Source organism: Austrofundulus limnaeus, unplaced genomic scaffold, assembly GCF_001266775.1.
Source record: "Austrofundulus limnaeus strain Quisiro unplaced genomic scaffold, Austrofundulus_limnaeus-1.0 Scaffold1, whole genome shotgun sequence".
NCBI lineage: Eukaryota > Metazoa > Chordata > Actinopteri > Cyprinodontiformes > Rivulidae > Austrofundulus > Austrofundulus limnaeus.
This window is the reverse complement of record NW_013952403.1, coordinates 3,000,414-3,019,430: the sequence shown is the minus strand read 5'-3', so window position 1 is coordinate 3,019,430 and position 19,017 is coordinate 3,000,414. Positions and strand designations below refer to the sequence as shown.

The 19,017-nt window shown below is 37.5% G+C and overlaps 1 protein-coding gene across 6 annotated transcripts in view; it reads left to right on the top strand.

The window, feature by feature from the left end:
- atp11c (ATPase phospholipid transporting 11C (ATP11C blood group)) overlaps positions 1-19,017 on the top strand; it is a 48,441-nt gene that overhangs the window by 8,263 nt on the left and 21,161 nt on the right. For all 6 annotated transcript variants that reach the window (XM_014004928.1, XM_014004921.1, XM_014004897.1 and 3 more), the window contains exons 2-3: positions 15,522-15,641; positions 17,467-17,556. In XM_014004928.1, coding sequence (XP_013860382.1) covers positions 15,522-15,641; positions 17,467-17,556 — 210 coding nt within the window. The remainder of the gene's footprint in view (positions 1-15,521; positions 15,642-17,466; positions 17,557-19,017) is intronic.

Below are 19,017 nucleotides of genomic sequence, written 5' to 3'. Positions count from 1 at the left end.
AACATTTGAAATATATGAGTTTGTATGTAATGTATGAATATAATATACAAGTTTCACTTTTTAAATGGAATTACTGAAATAAATCTACTTTTTCATGATATTCTAATTTTATGACCAGCACCTGTATTTGTAGCTTTCTACATTGGTTTCCACTTAGTCCATTCTGAATTTGTCTGTCTCACAAGGATTTTAATTTCAGCAAAACAAAACATTTTATCTGTCTTTGTAAGATGTTGTAAAGAAAACACAGGAATTTTCACTCTTTTTACTTTTTGCATCATGTCCTGCCTCCAAACACACTCRTGTCCAGACACTCCCTCACACTTACCGGTACTTCCTTCCGTTTCCAGCTGTGAGAAATAATCTGTAGTCATAAAAATTCTGTCACAAAGTACATACGAGAACAATGACTGCAGGAAATTGTATTTGATGATCTAGACAATGTCCTCAACATCTCATGTTCATGTGTGAAAACATATTTACTGTTGAGGCACCCTAACTGAGCACTCACCTTTACTTTTTCTTATCATTTTATGAATTTTTGATAAAAATTTACAAATCTAACCCATTTYCTTTTCTGTATACAAGAATCTCTTACATCTGCTCCTGATTAGAAGAAAACTTGCACCGAATCTAGCAACCTTTTGGACAAACTGTAGTTACTTGTTGAGCAAGGTCACCAGAAAAATCTCTGGAAGCACTTTTGTTTCACAACTTCCAGCCTGGTAAGTAGCAGCTTACTCTGAGCTGCACATGTGAACAAACTTTCCCAGAAGGGTTTGTTTACATGTAAATACTGCCTGCTGATGTTAAATTAGTAAAATCACAGCCGGTGGGTGGCATTCCATTCAGTGTTTAAGACTTTTGATTTCTGACTTCAGAAAGAAACGTGAAAGAGAATTGTAATTTTAGATAAYTGATGCTCAGGATACAAGTACAAAGTTTGATGAAGAAAATCAAGTTGCTGACATGGACCGATGAATTGAGTTCTTTAATAATTTGTCAGTATAACATTAGATAAATGTTCCTAAGAAATAACTAAGCATGGTTGTGTTTTGCTGTTCCATCTGAAAATACTGATATCAGACTTTCTGGCAGCGTTGCTCAACCTTTTTGTTTATACTGCATACACAAGACAGGCACAAGGAGAGGCATTGACTCATTTGGCTGTAGTAAAATTACTCGGATGTCTGTTGTCTGCTTGATCTCTAACCTATTTAATTTTAAAAAATGCTTACCCAACTGTTAGACAAGGTATATTGGAATGAGTGTTAGTCATTTGATCTGTCAGCTGTTTAAGTGTACTTCCTCCAACTAAAGCCTGTTTTTTTTCAGTGTCTGTGGATAGCTACACTCACTAATAGGGTTTCAGCAWATTATTACTTTAGTTATGTAGTAATCCTTTGATTATTCTGTTGAGTAATCAGATATAAAAAAATGTCAGGTTCTGCAGTAATTACTAAAGCTTATTTTATGACAAATACATTTTAATGTTGTGATGAGGTAATTTACACTTACTGATGGTCCTGCTGCAATCAAAATAAAATGACTATACCAGTTGTATTTGAGTCATGCACTTTAAGCTCCAATTACTTGCATTTATGTGTGAGGTTTGAGGGTGCATTAATTAAAATCACTCAATCACTCAATAATTTTTTAACCATTACAGAAAAATTTAAATGCTATAATAGGTTCGATGAAAACAGCAGCTGTTTTCTGTTCCATTGCTGAAACATTGAGACCATGCTGYACATACATGGTTGTATTTTCTGTTTAGTTTAAAATGTTCCCACACTTTTGACAAATTCTGTTGTTTTCTTGGCGCTTTTGTTTTGGGACTCTTCATCTCCCAATAGCTAGAGAGCACTTCCCATACGCGTGTAGCCGATAGCTGAAGTGCAACACGAATAAAGTTCTGGCCAGACAAAAGTGTGCTGATATTTTACCAGCATCTATTATTAACAAAGCTTTGAGGAGTTTTAATAATCAAAATATTTGGATTATTCGAGGAATCATTTCAACCCGACTTGCTGCCCCCCCCCCCCCCCCAAAAGGCATACAACGTGAAACTGCACGTATTGAAAAGAGACATATTAGTGACTGAAAACATAAAAATGTCAGTCTTTTTTTCAGTCTAAGAGTTCATCTGAGGGCCACAGTTTATATAAGTAAAGCCATTTGATTCATCCTGCATGTTTAATCAGAAAAGATGTGTATTGATAAGAACTGTGCTCTGTTTTACTGCGACTCGCTGTTAAACATGATCACTTATTCTGAATTCCTTTTTTCTTGTCYGTTTAGTCTTTTGCACTCTGCCCAAAAAGGAAGTGCAGTCAGATGAGCTCATTAACAACACAGTATGATAATAAAGACATTTAATTTGGGAAGGAAGTTGTTGCGGTATAGGAGACCGGAAAGCCCTGTGTGATTCACTAAGAAACTAGAGCAAAACCACATTGGGGGTGACCTGTATCTCTTTGCTCCTGTCCACCTCTTCTTGTTGTGGGCAACATTGGAGTGGGTGGTTCTGGTTGCACACCGGGTACCACGGATGGCTGTTTGCAGCAGTTTTCAGTTCCTGCTAGAAGCCAGATTGACTTCTCAGTTTGTATCACTAAATAATTCAGGTARCTTCATTTATTTTGAATTCTCCTCTCATTCCTTTTACCCTTTCCTGATCCATGTATTCACACTAGAGTAATGGCACTCAAAATACCTCCTCATCATCTATATATGTGTAAAAGTCATCCAGAGATTTTCCGTGCCATGCTGCAGTGTTAGTATCACTCAGAGTATTCGCAGTGAGATGTGAAGAGAATTTTGGGATATTTTTAATGTGTGCTGATTTTTTTGGGTCTGTCTTCTCTGTGTCAGAGCATATAAAAATGGGAAAAAATGTTGGCCTCTGGGGAGTTTTACCCTCCTTGTTTTTAATAGTCAACTGAAATGACAGGGTTTTCTTTGGCACTGAAAACGAGAAACAGCGTATGACGATGTAATGGGAAATAGGAGATGAACGCACATGCTCGTCTWTTACAAAATCAAGTATAAGCTACGTCCTACAGTGACTAGTTCCATGGCAAACTCTCAAAGCAGGTCATGCTGCTCAATCACAGGGAAAATTTAGCCTCTTAATGTTGTCACAGTTCAGTTTAAGATGAAAATCACCCATGATCTCTTGGCAGTGGAAAAAAAAAGCTACATTGATTTTTGTCATTTGTCTTGTTGCGCTCTGATGTTGTGTCCAAGCATATATAATTGAATACCAATTACAGCTAGTGTAGCTTGGTATGGTATTAAAGATAATGTCATCAGTGTTACTGTCTCTGAGATGGAAATTTTTAAAGCGCGTCAGCACTGGGATGTACTGTAATAGACTTTTTGTTGGCTTTGCATGGCTCTCTGCCAGCAGTTATGAGGAAAAAAAAAACAAACAAAAAGGATTGAAGTGTGCAGTTTAGTTAAGTTACAACCCATACTCYTTGTGAACAAAGCAACTTGATCATGCACATTCATCTAAGCGGCTGAATGTGTCTCACACGTATACAGATGGAGTGCGTTGACTGCGTTCACTTGGCTGGAAAAACTATATTCCATTTAAGGCCACACCACTTTAAATTCTCTTTAATTATAGATAAAAGGGTGACTAGGCGGCAGCTCAAAATGTGCTTGTTTTTATGGCCTTAAAATAAAATGTGTGGAAGTTTTAGCTAAAGATTTACTTAAGCCATCAACCAGGATTTACTGCACTAACAGGTCTTGAAAATTTCAGCATGGGAACAAAGTCCGTATTGTAGAAGGGGATTATCATGCAATMTGAAAACCAAAACTCTAGTAAATTAATGTTTTGGGGCTATGAATCAGTTAAAGTATACCCAACCTTAACCAAGATTTGCAGCTACTTTMTTTTCTACTGCTGGTTATTGACTTTTATGTTTATGACAGTGTGTCTTATTGACACATTCCATTCCAATACACAATCATTGTGTTCAACACAACTTTTATCATCAAATGTAGTGTTAGACAATTGCTGATACAAATAACTGTGTATTATTTGACGTTAAAGTGCTTTTTACACAGTCTCCAATTTGGGTTGATTTCTTGCTTAGTTACAACATGTAACTAAGTTACAACATGTCACTGGTTGAAGTCATTTGACATTACAAAAGTTGTATGCAGACCAAAAGCAGTACTGAAATAGTTAGCACAATGTCCTCCTGTGTCTTTTTGAAACAATCAGAAAATTGAGGAAGTATCTTCTACTGTGAGGTCTAGATGAGTCCCGCCCCCTCCCCTCTGTCAAGGGACACGGCCTAATGTAGGCCAGTACCACCAGTCTAYGGTACAGTACACTTTGTGTCTTGTGCAGCTGGAGGGATGCAAGTAGAACAATGAGTCTTTGCCTGTTTACAACAGCTCCTTAGGATCAGCCCTCAGTTCAAGTTGGACCATCATTACACTGTGAGGGTATTCGTCACTGTGTTTAAACAGCAGCCAGAAGAGAAACAAGTATTGGGTATGAGGCCTTCATACACAGACCAAGTTTTGGTGAATCTACGATGAAGGTAATTTCTGTTAYAGTTTAATTGTGGAGTCATTTCTTATCAGCTAATTGATTCTGYATTATTTTCTACTAATGCCAACTGTTGCATTGTTGTGAACATACAAACATGTCTCTAAATCTGTTTAGCAGTCAAATTCTCCACCGTAAAAAAGCAACATTTATTTGCATGTTTAAATCTGATGGCTTTTTTAAAATATAATTTTACACAGTTTAATCATGTTAGTTTTAAAATGCAAGAATTATCTTAAAATAAATCCACTGGTTTTATAATTACCATAAAAAATCCTTGCATAAACAGTAATATACACTGTATAATCACATTACGTAGAGTACATGCATAAATGCGCAGAAAATCGACGTCGTTCAAAATTCCTCCTTCTGTTTGCTGATTGGCCCAGGTAAAATAAACTACAAGAGACTCTGCGCAGAAAATTGTCGTTCTCTTCTTTGATAGGCCCGGCTAAAAATCTGCCAGAGAAATCCTTGTCAATGGGAGAAGTCCCAGAYGGAGCAGTGAAGGGAAACTAGAATTGAGCGGAGCTGTGTAGGAAGGCAAGGGCCAGGCTAGCGGTTAAGAGGCAYGTGGTTAAACATGAACTGTTGCTCTGCATCTAAAAAAAAGTTGAGTAGGTCCTCTGATCCTCTGGTGTTCTTCTTTGTTGAAAAAAAAAAGGTTTTGTCTGTCTTCCAAGAGACTTCTTCGGTCTGACGAGTTACAGGTAAACTCAGCCTTATAAGCAGTATTTCTTCATGGTGGACAAACAAGTTTAACCATGACCATCAAAACTGGTTTCTCAAAAGAGGACCATCAGCCTAACGATTGATTGTWAGTAGCCCACCAGTTACAGGACAATGCCCTTAACCACTCTGCCACAACTGCCTCGCAGAGAACCCAGTCCCAGCAAGTGTCTTGACAAAAGGGTGTAGTGTAACAACAGAGTGGTGCCTGGTTTATATTTGGCTTTGTTGCTCAGTTGCGACTGATACTGACTATTTTTAAAGAAATGGAAGAAAAAATATGCCTAAAAATATAGACTGACTGATCAGTTTGTCTCTCAACTGTTACCTTTRTTTATTTTGTTACACTAAAATATTTTTTTAGTAATATACCGGTAATTGACAAAATAAATACCATTTATTTTGTCAATTACCGGTATATCCTTGTGAGATTTTGCTTTCCTTAGTTTTTCCTCTGTGATGAAAGTARAAATTTCTAGCTCAAATACTACATTTAATGGCAAATAAATCTGACCTATGGTGAATCCACTTAAACTGAGAGCATCATCATAAAATCTGATTGATTCAGTTACAGGCTGCTGGAGCAGATGTTGTATATTACAGAAGCATGGGGTGTTACACACACACGTGCACTCACACTTACTTTAATCAGGTTTTCCAGTCAGTTTAGCAGCTTGAGCTATAACATTGTAAGGAGCTTGGTTCATACTTGCTGGGAATTACATTGAATGGATTCTAAGGTCATATGGTAACCTGTATTTAATTAATCAGTCCTTCTCWTTATAGAGCAGCATTGTAAGTACACGTGCTTGATATAAAGAARTCTCCCTAGTGCTTTCTCTTCTTTGCACAGCTACCTCAAACCTCATTTATTGTGTAAAAGTAGATTTTTGAAGCTTAACGGTGCAGCTCTTGCGTTCTGTATAGGAGGAATTTAGTATTTTTTTTGTTTGTTCCCTGAACAGTATTTCAAAACCACAAAAGAAGATTGAGGAGAGTAAAACTGGGTTCTACTGTATTCTTTTGGGCTTACAATTTTCAATCAGCTGTAGCACTTAAGTAAGAAAAAAGTTAGAATATTGATTGTTTGACCACAAAATCGATGCGTGTCAGAGTAAATAATTGTCTTTATACCATAGTCACTTGTTACTAACATTCCCCTGCAAAATCTGGTGTCAGGGCAATAATGTGGCTCAGAGCCACCTATAATATCCTCTTTGAYAGACTACTGGCCATACATGAGTTATGCCCCTTTTCCACTAGTGCCACTTAGTGTAGTGTCTGTACGGTCAGTGTTGGAACAGGTCAGTTCGGGTGCTTTTCCATTGACGTTCCAGTCCGGTTCCAGTTGGTGTGTTGGGCGGTTGGTGGAGTTTTTTTTTTGGGGGGGTTTTCAAAAAAGAGTTAATGCGCAAAATGAGAGTTGGAAACACACTTGTCAAATAAGTTCTGAAATTTAAAAAATTCGCTAAAAATTCAAATTAAAGTTGGATGGAAACATGACTAATGTCACTGCTACAATTAAAAAAATGGTGCCTCGATTTGTTGTTGTAAAGGCAGCTCAGACGTAACCAGTGAATCCACCCCTAGCCAATCAGTGAAGAACAGTGTTCTGACGTCACATTTTGGTGTTGACTGGGTCCGCTTGGAACCACAACGAAGTAGGTACTAAAAACTGGGCTGGTTCCAAGAATCTGGCCTAATGGAAATGGCTTGGAACCGTACCGAACCGTACCAACACTACAGGCACTAGWGGTCTATGTTCATGACAACTGGATTTTTTATTTCGTGTCCAAGCAAAAGTCACAAATTTCCTCAGGTAAGCATGTGTGTATTACTACTGCTCGGTCCTTCTTGGAGAAATTGGACCATTTTGGGCTCAGTTACTCATTGTGTAATTCCACTGGTGAAACTGAGGTTAAAGTTAATTTCCCAAGTTGAGGTTTACTCCCAGCTCTCCCAGTGTGATTTGTAGGGATGTCCCAATCAGATACTCGGTATCGGTATCAGTGGCAGATATGGCCATTTTTTGAAAATTAGGTAGAATTGGATTTAGTCGAGTGATCGGGCTGATCCAGTTTTCACAACAGTTTTCAGCATCATCATGCTTTACAACTGCCGTTAAGAAGTCAAGATGCACACAAGTATGCCATGTCCACAGTGTGGGAACACTTTTCAATGGAAAACAATGATGCTGAAACTGCATCTTGCAAAATCTGCAAACTTTCTCGTGGTGGGAACAGCAGGGCTCGCTTTAATACTACCAACCTTGTCACTTGGAAATAAATAAAGAAATAGTTATCGGATTGGTATCGGAAAGACTGATTATTAAAAAAATCATATTGTATTGGGAGCCAAAAAATCTGGATCAGGACATCCCTAGTGATTTGTTCTAAACATTCGGGAAATTGCAGGATGGGACTAAAAAGTGAAGGTATTTTAACTCTTCTCTTTCGAAAATATTTTTCAGTTATAATAGCCAATAGTTTGTGATAAATATAATAAAACACTGTAGCTACCGCTTTTTAAATCTAAGTAAATCCAGTATGTTACTTACATAGCAGTTTGAAACTCAAGCAACACCAAGATGGGAAGTAAGAGGCTTCTGTCAGTGTTGATATTATGTCTAGTTTACAGTACTTTGTCAGTCAGATTTATACAATTATTTGTATGCAGAGAAAACAAGCTTTGGTTTTGATTTTTCTCTGTACTTATGAAGTTTATGTAAGCTTCGACAATAGTGCTTCATGAAGCCTTAGCTTGACGCTCCTCACAAACCCCCTCATTCGTTCCAGTTGGAAAAACTCCTCGGGACCTCAGTGTTCAAGTTTTTAACTGTTTATCTCAAAAAAAAAGAAAAGAAAAAAAAATACAAACATACATCTACAAAATCCAAATGTAAATAAAAGAAACATAACTTTAAACAAGAGGAACAAAGAGAGAAAAAAACTGTCTGGCTCCATTCCAATCCTAAGCCAAATGCCCTATAACCTTAACAGAGAGAAAATGAAAACATTTACAAAAAGTTGTTACAACTTTTTCTTGCAAGGAAGCATTAGCAGTGTTTAATTTCAAAATGTTTTTTGACACTCGCTGGSTGCTCAAACAACTGAATAAAGATAAAGATTGAAAACAAACCAAGGGTAATCACTGAATAGTGGGATGGTGTGACAGGACGCAGTGTCATCAGACCAGAGTCATCGCCAGGACGTTGGCAACAGCTGAATGCAGCCTTGCATTTCTCCTCCTCTCACTAAAGCACCTTTTCTCTCTCTCTCCCAGTCTGTGCTCATTTCACAGCGTGTTCATAATTTAATTTAATGAACAACTTAATGTAAAGCTTCAGCCCTGGTTAATTCCCTAATGCATAATTTTTTGACTAAACAATTACATCTCAGTTTGATTGGCCGCTGGATGTTTGCGTTATTGATCTTTGCCGTTGCTGTTTCATCAAGCTTGAATCTTGAGCTTGTTATTGACATAGTGACCGTCGATCCTTTTACGTGCTAATATCTTTGGCTTTAAAAAGGTCTGTTTGAACTTTGACAACAATTTAAATATATTGAAATTAATAAAAAAATACATTGGCATTTCTTATATGGCTCTTATCTAGCTTTGAGATGAGCATTGCAATCACACAACCATTCAATGAAGTAGGCCTTGTTTTACAGTAAATTTACCACACAAGAAATGTCTGCTTAGATATATTTTTTCTCTTCTAGAGCACCCCAAGGCCCGACATATCTTATTATTGTTTACTCAGTAATTGGCTCATTTTCTGTGCAWGTTATGTTAAAGCTATTAACACCTATTTTAAATTCGTGTTGTGATTCAAGACCTGATTGTTTTGTTGTTGTAAATCCTTTGATCAGTTATTCTGATTGTGGGTACATTCTGTTCCATCCTTTGCTCCTACCATTTAGCTCTATCCCTAAGTTTTGCTTGATAACAGCAAAGGATGGGTGTCCAGATTTATTTATTTTTTTGTGATGTGGGGCCAGTGGGAAKTAGTGGTACTATCATCTGCTATTTCTCACAATGTAACAGTTTTTGCTAAAACTAGCACAATCTCAATTACAGGTGCTGGTCATAAAATTAGAATATCATGAAAAAGTAGATTTATTTCAGTAATTCCATTTAAAAAGTGAAACTTGTATATTATATTCATACATTACATACAAACTCATAWATTTCAAATGTTTATTTCGTTTAATTTTGATGATTACAAATGACAACAAATGAAAATCTCAAATTCAGCATATCAGAAAATTAGAATATTACTGAAGACCAATAAAAACAAAGGATTTATAGAAATGTTGGCCAACTGAAAAGTATGAACATGAAAAGTATGAGCATGTACAGCACTCAGTATTTAGTTGGGGCTCCTTTGGCCTGTATTACWGCAGCAATGCGGCGTGGCATGGAGTCGATCAGTCTGTGGCACTGCTCAGGTGTTATGATAGCCCAGGTTGCTCTAATAGTGGCTTTTAGCTCTTCTGAATTGTTGGGTCTGGTGTATTGCTTCTTCTTCTTCACAATACCCCATAGATTTTCTATGGGGTTAAGGTCAGGAGAGTTTGCTGGCCAATTAAGAACAGGGATACCATGGTCCTTCAACCAGGTACTGGTAGCTTTGGCACTGTGTGCAGGTGCCAAGTCCTGTTGGAAAATGAAATCTGCATCTCCAAAAAGTTGGTCAGCAGCAGGAAGCATGAAGTGCTCTAAAACTTCCTGGTATGTGGCTGCGTTGACCCTGGACCTCAGAAAACACAATGGACCAACACCAGCAGATGACATGGCACCCCAAACCATCACTGACTGTGGAAACTTTACACTGGACTTCAAGCAACGTGGATGAAGTGCCTCTCTTCTTTTCCTCCAGACTCTGGGACCTTGATTTCCAAAGGAAATGCAAAATTTACTTTCATCAGAGAACATGACTTTGGACCACTCACCAGCAGTCCAGTCCTGTTTCTCTGTAGCCCAGGCAAGACGCTTCTGACGCTGTCTGTGGTTCAAGAGTGGCTTGACACAAGGAATGCGACAGCAGAAACCCATGTCTTTCATACGTCTGTGTGTGGTGGTTCTTGAAGTACTCACTCCAGCTGCAGTCCACTCTTTGTGGATCTCCCCCACAGTTTTGAATGGGTTTTGTTTCACAATCCTCTCCAGGGTGCGGTTATCTCTCTTGCTTGTACATTTTTTTCGACCACATCTTTTCCTTCCCTTCGCCTCTCTATTAATGTGCTTGGACACAGAGCTCTGTGAACAGCCAGCCTCTTTAGCGATGACCTTTTGTGCCTTGCCCTCCTTGTGCAAGGTGTCGATGGTCGTCTTTTGGACAACTGTCAAGTCAGCAGTCTTCCCCATGATTGTGTAGCCTATAGAACTAGACTGAAAGACCATTTAAAGGCCTTTGCAGGTGGTTTGAGTTAATTAGCTGATTAGAGTGTGGTACCAGGTGCCATCCATTTTGAACCTTTTCACAAGATTCTAATTTTCTGATATGCTGAATTTGAGATTTTCATTTGTTGTCATTTGTAATCATCAAAATTAAACGAAATAAACATTTGAAATATATGAGTTTGTATGTAATGTATGAATATAATATACAAGTTTCACTTYTTAAATGGAATTACTGAAATAAATCTACTTTTTCATGATATTCTAATTTTATGACCAGCACCTGTATATCGTCAATGCAATAACATTGTCCACAATTTTCATATCGCACAGGCCTGCTTGGAATGCAATAATTGTTGACTAATATATTTGAAGAGTTTTGAAGTTGTATTTTTCAGACACAAATGACATTGTCAAAAATGCTGAAGGACACAGAGTAGGAAGTACAGATTGAAAAGGGAGGAAAGAAAAAAAAGGCATACRATATAGCGCACCAGGTATAGTCTTTGCAATATTTACAAATATTATTGCCATCGCAAGATTTGCTAATATTGTCCAATCCTAAACAAAACCATTATTACAAGAATGTTTATAATGTCTAGGATATATACATTAGAAATTTAATGTTCTAAATTTTAAATGTTATTCTGTTGGATTATGCTTGATATGTTTGTCTGCTTTTCTTATAAAAAAGGGAAACTGTTCTCCAATATCTGTTGTTACCTAAATGGCATTGTTCATTTGTCACTAATCTTGTTTTATCAGTAAAAAAGAAAAAGGTTTAGTGTAGACATGTCCTATCCTGGTCTTAAAGGCCCCTATCCTAGGCCTGGGCGATGTGGCAAACAAAAACATATTACAATTTTTTTTCACATSTCTATTATTATCACAATTTTTTTTATTAACCTAAAATGTGTGTAATTATAAAGTGACTGAAAAATAATTTAACAAATAAAAAGCTGTAGAAAAAAAGAATAAAAATGATACTCAGTATTGGAAGGAACCCACACCCCCTGCGCCTCCTCCTGTTTGCGCCTCCTCCTGTTTACATTACTTTATCAAACAATGGACAAAGCTTTTTTCATATTTTCTAAAGGAATATCTGATTCTGCACACACAGCAAAATCGCAGATAAACTCCCACCTCACCTCTGAGTGTTCAGGATTTTGCAGCGTGTCTCTCAGCTCGCTGCTCCTCTCTTTGTGATGTGACTCAGACAGGAAGTGGTCTTCACAGCGTCCAGCCCATCGTGTGCTGACAAAACTTACTGARAAGTTCTTCTCCAGATAAATAAAGAACCGCTGGGACATTGTTCTGTCCTAAACGTTACTATAGCTTTGTATTTTTGAAGGACATTTCTGTTTTAGCTAATCTGTTTTGCTGCACATCGCGGTTCACATTAAATTTTTTCTCTCTCTCTTTGKGTTGGGAGGGGAGCTCAGGGAACTCATCCTGCATGCCTGTTAGCAGGTAACGGCAGGTACAGGGAGCGGCAGTGGACAAAATACCCCAGAAACTCACCCAAATAGGTGGATTCTGTAAGATTCAACATTTTATGCTGGATTACGTTTTGTTTGGTCAATTCCGCGATTCCATCCGTGTTTCCTTAGCAACTTATAAATGGAAATGGAGCAGGAGAATGTGGATTCTGATTGGCTGTTGTCACACACATTTCTGCCTTGTTTGATGGAGTAAAGAGGCTCACAGCTGATCACCGTAATCAACCTGAAATTTTTCTCAAGTCAACAATCACGATCAAATAATCGCCCAGGCCTACCCTATCCTGCATGTTTTACTTCTATGCCTTCTCTAACGTGCCTGATTTGAATGGATGGGTGATTACCAAGCTTCCGTGGAACTTGAAAAGGTAATTCATTCATTGAATCAGATAAATAAGTAAAACGTGCAGGATAGTGACCCCCGAGACAAGGATTGTACACCCTTGATTTAGTGAAAGATTGACAGTTGTGTCAGTAAATGCTGTTCACTCTGTCCTGTAACATCTGAGTGCCTRCAAAAGGGCTTTGCATATACTTTGACTGGATAATTTAATTTACAGATTGTGCTTTAGCTCAAGTTTAAAGTTTTGGCCACACAACTTTGCATAGTGCATGTTTCTTCCATTCCCTAATATCAGTTTTGTAAGGGATAGTGGGCCTAGTATCTGTTTGGAATCACTTCTAAGAGTACATCAGTGTGCTCCTGTTTTTTATTGGTCTGGGACCATGGTTGACAGTTGACTCAGAAACCCTGAATATGCTYGAGTTGTCTGATTATGTTTCACTTCCTTTTCTCTCACACTCTTCKTACCTACTGATTTGTTTCTCTCATCTTTTTCTGGCAGCCAGTTCCATCCGGTTCTGCTCAGAGTTGTAGTATGCTTAGTTGGATGGCAAAGGTGACATCCATGCTGAGGTGTGAAGATGAGGGAGTATTATGTAACTGTGATTGCTCTTGTCTGAGAAGATGGGAAGTGTTTTGGAATTAGCACCAAGACTTTTTTTGTGGGTTTTTTTTTTTTTTTGCTAGTGTTACGAATGTGTGACTTCTGACTGGAATCAAATTGACTGTCATTGTCCAGCATAAATTATTCTGCACGGAGTTGGATGATATCCTTTGATTTAACCTCTTGTCAAAAACAGGCTTTGTGCAGCTTGCTGTCCAGGTGGCCAGACTTTACACRTTCCCTGGCATGTGTCCAGAATCAGATGTTCATGATAATTTGTCCTCTCAACCCACATGCTGCTGGTTTTTATATTAGGTGCAACAAWTTCCCTGCCAGCACGATGATCTTAATAATTTACCAGCACAGTAATCACCATACTGAACAACTTGTACATGATTTCAGAACACAACTGCATTTTTAAAATGTGTTTGAAATTYCTATTTGAATAGTGTTTTTGATTGATGCCTGAGAACAGGACATTGTTTGCAACATGAACAATCTCATCCTGTTGAAAGTGATTCTGTCATTCTTCCATAACAGTCGGTCTGATCAAACATTTACTTATTTAGTCATCATTATCATTTGAAATAAGACTTTATTCTTAGCTTTTTTTAAGTTTAAAGATGACACATCTTGTAAAAGTGCATGATATTAATTATTAAATAGTTGCCAGCATGAGTGAGGTTCAAGATTCCAATCGTAGTTTGCATCACAGTAATATTTTTATAGTAGTTTATTGTTCTTTTTAATTAGTTAAATGAATTGCATAGACAAATGAGAAAAGACTAAAATATTTTTACCATTTACAAAATGTAACCAAGTATGCATTAATACAATTTGATTAAAAAAACATGCATCATCTTGTTTCTTTTTCTCTCTTTGACTTGGACCTTTTACTGGAAATCTGTGTTGTTTTACCAGTCCACCAACTACTTTATTCAAAAGATCATGGAAGCCAATATCCAGTACCCTGTAATATATTTTGTACTGACATTGGCATTTGTCAGTCTCTGTATCTGTTCATCTAAAGCCTAGAATTTCTTGTTTGGGAGTTTAGCAAATTGAAGTCATCAAGAGAATAGGGGTGTAAGAAAATATACACTGATACACTGAAATATCGCGATATTTCATTTCCCGATACTGTATCGATATTCTAAAGCCCTGCATCGATTTTTTTTWAGGTTTAAAATGTCAACTTTCCTGCCAGCCATTAAATTTTACGTTGTAGTTCAGCCTCTGACCACTAGTTGGCAGCAGTGAGCCAGCCATTTGGCTCCTCTACCTCTTGAGGTAGAGGTTGTTTAGTGTTGGGTGACAATATTGTAAATTAATATTAAAAACTAAAAGCTGCAAAAAATATATTTTCAAACTATTTATTGTCAAATTTAGTCTAATAATTGAAAACATGGAAGAAATATTAAACAAATAAAATAAAACACATACAAAGCAGAACATAGCTAAATGTATCAAAAGTATGTCTATGTAATATTAGAATTTTCTGAGACAATGAATTTTGGTTTTTCATTTTTTTTCCCTGTAAGAGGTTTTTATTTAATAGAATTTTTGGACAAAAAAATCGCAATATATCGCGATATATCGCCTTGTTTACAGTATCGCAATATATCGGGATATATCGTATCATGACCCCTCTGTCGTGATATGAATCGTATCACCAAATTCTTGCCAATACACAGCCCTACAAGAGAAGAGTGGAGCCAGACTTTGTAATATATACAACATGCAACTGTTGGAGAGATTTGTATCTGATGAATTCAGCTCACGTGTCTTGTTCTACGATTCATTCGGCCTGCCTTTTATAGAAAAATCTTGCAGAGCTACTGCATTTTAAGGAGGAGCAGAGTTTGTCTGTAGCTCCTTGAAGTACGTAGTTATGGTAGTGTATCTGCACATGATACACACATCACAAAGCATTCACAACAAAGAAACTCGACCCATAAATCTGAGCACAGCTTTTCGGCAGCTTGCATTTATTATTTGGTCACATTGATAAATGACCATCTGTGAGGAATTAAATTAGGTTAAAGCATCCACACTAACAGCAATTTGGCCCACTGACCCATGTCATACTTTCCCCGTCCCTTGGCTGAAATATTGGCTCATGCAGCTTATAGTCTTTCAGTAGAGGAGAATGATTCTTACGTTTTTGCAACTTTCGTTTTTACACAGAAATTCTTAGTTCACAGTATGTAATACAGGCCTCAAGTTCCTTCACAAAACCTCTTTTACACCCCACAAACCACTGTTCTTTGTCTTTGTTTCAAATAATGAATGTGTTTGTAGATTTAAAAATGGAGATTTGATTTTTTTTCCATGTTTATCCTTGCCCCCACCCTACGCTTCCTCCTGTAGTTCGGTGGTGATGAGAGACGAGTGGACAACAGGACAATCTACATTGGCCATCAGTCTTTTCCTGTCAGTGAGACTTTCACACCACCCAAGTTCTGTGACAACAGGATTGTGTCATCAAAGGTAAGAATCACACTACAGCTTTGCTCACAACTGGCAGTATCTACCCGTGGTGGTCCAATTCTTCGTGATGAGAGCACAAATGTAAATGCTCCCAAGATGCTTTAACCTACAGGGGGCTAGATCTGTGKTTTAAAATAATTTAAACCATAATTAGCGGAGGGTTATTTGTTTAGGCTACACTGAAGAACTTCCTATCAATTAACATAATTTGACTAACTGTAAACATACAAGTGCATTGCTGTCTGTTGCCGGCCTTAAAAACCAGATGCAAAGCACAGTCATTGCAAGAGACATGTGGTGACTTGTTAAAATTACAGATGTGATAAAATCACCCAAAACATGTACAACAGGTTACCCTCAGGGCCAGTTCTTCCTTGGAAAAATAGAAAATGGGACTTGTCAGCTTAAATAAATGTCAATAAAATACTTGTAATTCTCAAGAATTTACCAGGTCTTTAATACTCTTGGTTTTATTTTGATTATATATGATTTTAAATGTTTTTCATATGTTTGCTGCTCTGCTTGTCTTGGTTTGTGCATCACCTTCATTTTGGCATTTTATTTTTGAATGCAAAACAAGCTCTCAAATAGTCCTGAGCATTCCTGTGTTTTTCTTCCTGCTCTTTTTTCCCCTCTCCCCGTGCTGAGCTCCCAACCTAAGGCGATCATTTGTCTGCCAGGGGARCACTGAGTGGCAGTGAAATACATGTTTGCTATTAATGAACTGGAAGGGTGGGCAATTTGGTCGTTTCCCCTGGGCTTTGATAGACTGCCCCCCAGCTAAGCTTTACCCATCTATCCCATGTCGACAGCAAGCTCAGACAGGTTCCGTGGGCTGGGTTATGGATATCATAGTTGAAAGTGATGATGAGGAGGAAGGAAAGAAAGATGGCCATGGGATTTATAGTGGTGCAGAGGGTYCCAGTGCACAGGGGCCAATCAATGGGCTCCTGACAGTTTGTCAGGGTAAACAGTCTTTAATTACCCCAGCTGTAGTGTTTATGCTCCCCACTGCCTCTGCTCTCCATCATCTTTTTGGTTTTGCACTGCAGTGACCAATATACGACTTTCCTCTTGCTTTTGCTGCTTCTGCACCATCACACTTAGCCCCCCTCAGTGCCGCCACCCCCTTTTTTCTCATTACTTTTACACTCTTTTCTCTCTAGCAAAATGAGATGGGCCATTCTGCTGCCACTGCATTTCTACACACTCCCCAAGCAGAGTTTCCCATACATAATCAGTGCCTCTGTGCTGTTTCTGTGCAAGTGTTTGTATGTGTAGGCATGTGTTTCGATTTGTGTCTTTCAAAGTGGTACATTGTTGTGCAGAACAGAGCTGCGTGCAGAATCTTGTTGAGACTGAAACTCAAGCAAATAAATGTGYTTATTTTTCACGCCCAACATTTCCAGAAGTCACGGCTACTTAAAACAAGTGAAGACGCATTGATAGGTTTATTGCTTCTGCATTGAAGAGTGGCCAAACAAATGAGAAAATTTCTAAACCTGTAAATCAGTGGAAGATTTGTTACCTCCAAAGTTTTTCTCCCTAGAAAGACCAAAGAATGGAGACTTTATTCTATTAAACCTGTCCTCTTGTTTCCTCTTACTGACACAGACACAACACTTATATGGAAGAACCTATAAATATAATTGTTTTAAGTGCATGTCCTCACTTATAAAGACATTTTTATTTAACCAAACTTGGTTAAACACATGCCAGAATTTGATTTATGTAACCAAACTCATTCAATTACAACAACAAATTAGAATGTTTGCTTTATTCCTCTGGTTCTGATCCATGTTTTTTTTCTTTCTGTGCTTGGCAGTATACAGTCTGGAACTTTCTACCAAAGAACCTGTTTGAACAATTTAGAAGAATTGCCAATTTCTACTTCCTCATCATCTTCCTGGTGCAGGTAGGAGCACTCTTTTGTTTAGTGTGCCAACCCAAACAAAGTTAATCTTGTTTAGCAGTTACATTGTAGTTGTGTGRGATTGTGGTGTGTTATCAAGTCCTCTGTGTGAATGTCTTTATTTTTACTTTTCAGTTTTTCTCATGACTGTGAAGTTCAAATAACTTTGTTAATCAACCCGAGTTGGTCAATGTTTGATAGCATACGCTGCCTACATAACTGGTGCATTACCTAATGAGAGAAAATATTTATTTACATGTGACCAGGGAAGGTGTGAAATTCAAGCAGGATGTAGGAGCTGTGTTTGTTTAAAATACTGCTGTAGCTTACTGCTTACTGTATTTTTTTTTTACTATTATTGGCATTTTAGGAAAAAATAATACTGTTACAGCAAAAGAAACACTCCAAATCAAATTAAATAAAGCATAGCTACTGGAAATACATTGACTCTTGCTCTAACAGTATAAGTCTGTGTGATAACTCTAATGATTAACTGTAATTATCTTCTAACACTTGTTGGAATTTTCAAACAAGCTGTTTTCAATCTAGCCATTACACAAGAATTTGTGCATTTCATTCCATTCAATTAACGTGGATTTTTTTGTTTGTTGCATAATTAGAACCATGTTGATTTTATGAACGCTTCTTCAGCCTTTCCCAGTTAGAAAAAAAATGTGTTTCTCTTTCCATTTTTAACCAAATTTGATGCATTCTGTTTCATAAAAATTCTTTACATGTCTGTCATTGTCTACTTGTGAGGTCTGTTCTATACTATCTGTAGAATTGCAAACTGAGTAGGCCAGGATTGCTGACTAAACATACACTTGCTTTTTTGTTTGCCTCTCCCCTGAGAGTAGGAACTCCTCTTAAGCAACAAACGCAAAGAGAGGATTTAGGTTTACATCTTTTCTTGCATCATTTTTTTGTGTGTTTGTACCTTTTTTTGATCCATAAAAGTGGAAACCTTACCACTCCTTTTAGCCTCAACTCTTGCCACAAATAGCTCTCTGGTGTAAACAGGTGCTGGTGTAAGGTCTGTGAGGGAGCAGGATCTTCTTCATCTTGTTTCATACTGACTAAACAAACACTGATGGCTCACTCTAGCCTTGTATATTAGCAAACTGAGCAGAGTGAATGTGCTACAGATCTTTTAAATTTTAAGCGAACAGTAATTAAAGTGTTTACCTGCCTTTGTTTTGCATTTAAATTTGTTGTTTTGCCAGTGTTCCTACTATATTAACCTGAGCAAACAGGTATAAAATTGCCATATTTTTAAAAGAAACATGCTTTTACTGTTATCCTTTTTTGTTTTCAAATTGAAATCATTCAGTTGGGGCATGTATAAAGTGAAACTGCAATGCTTTGGTCGGAATTCCTCCTTACAATAACTCCAATGCACCTCTTTCAGCCCTTTTCTGAGATGTGTCGCTGTCTCTTTAAACCCAAACGATATATATATATATA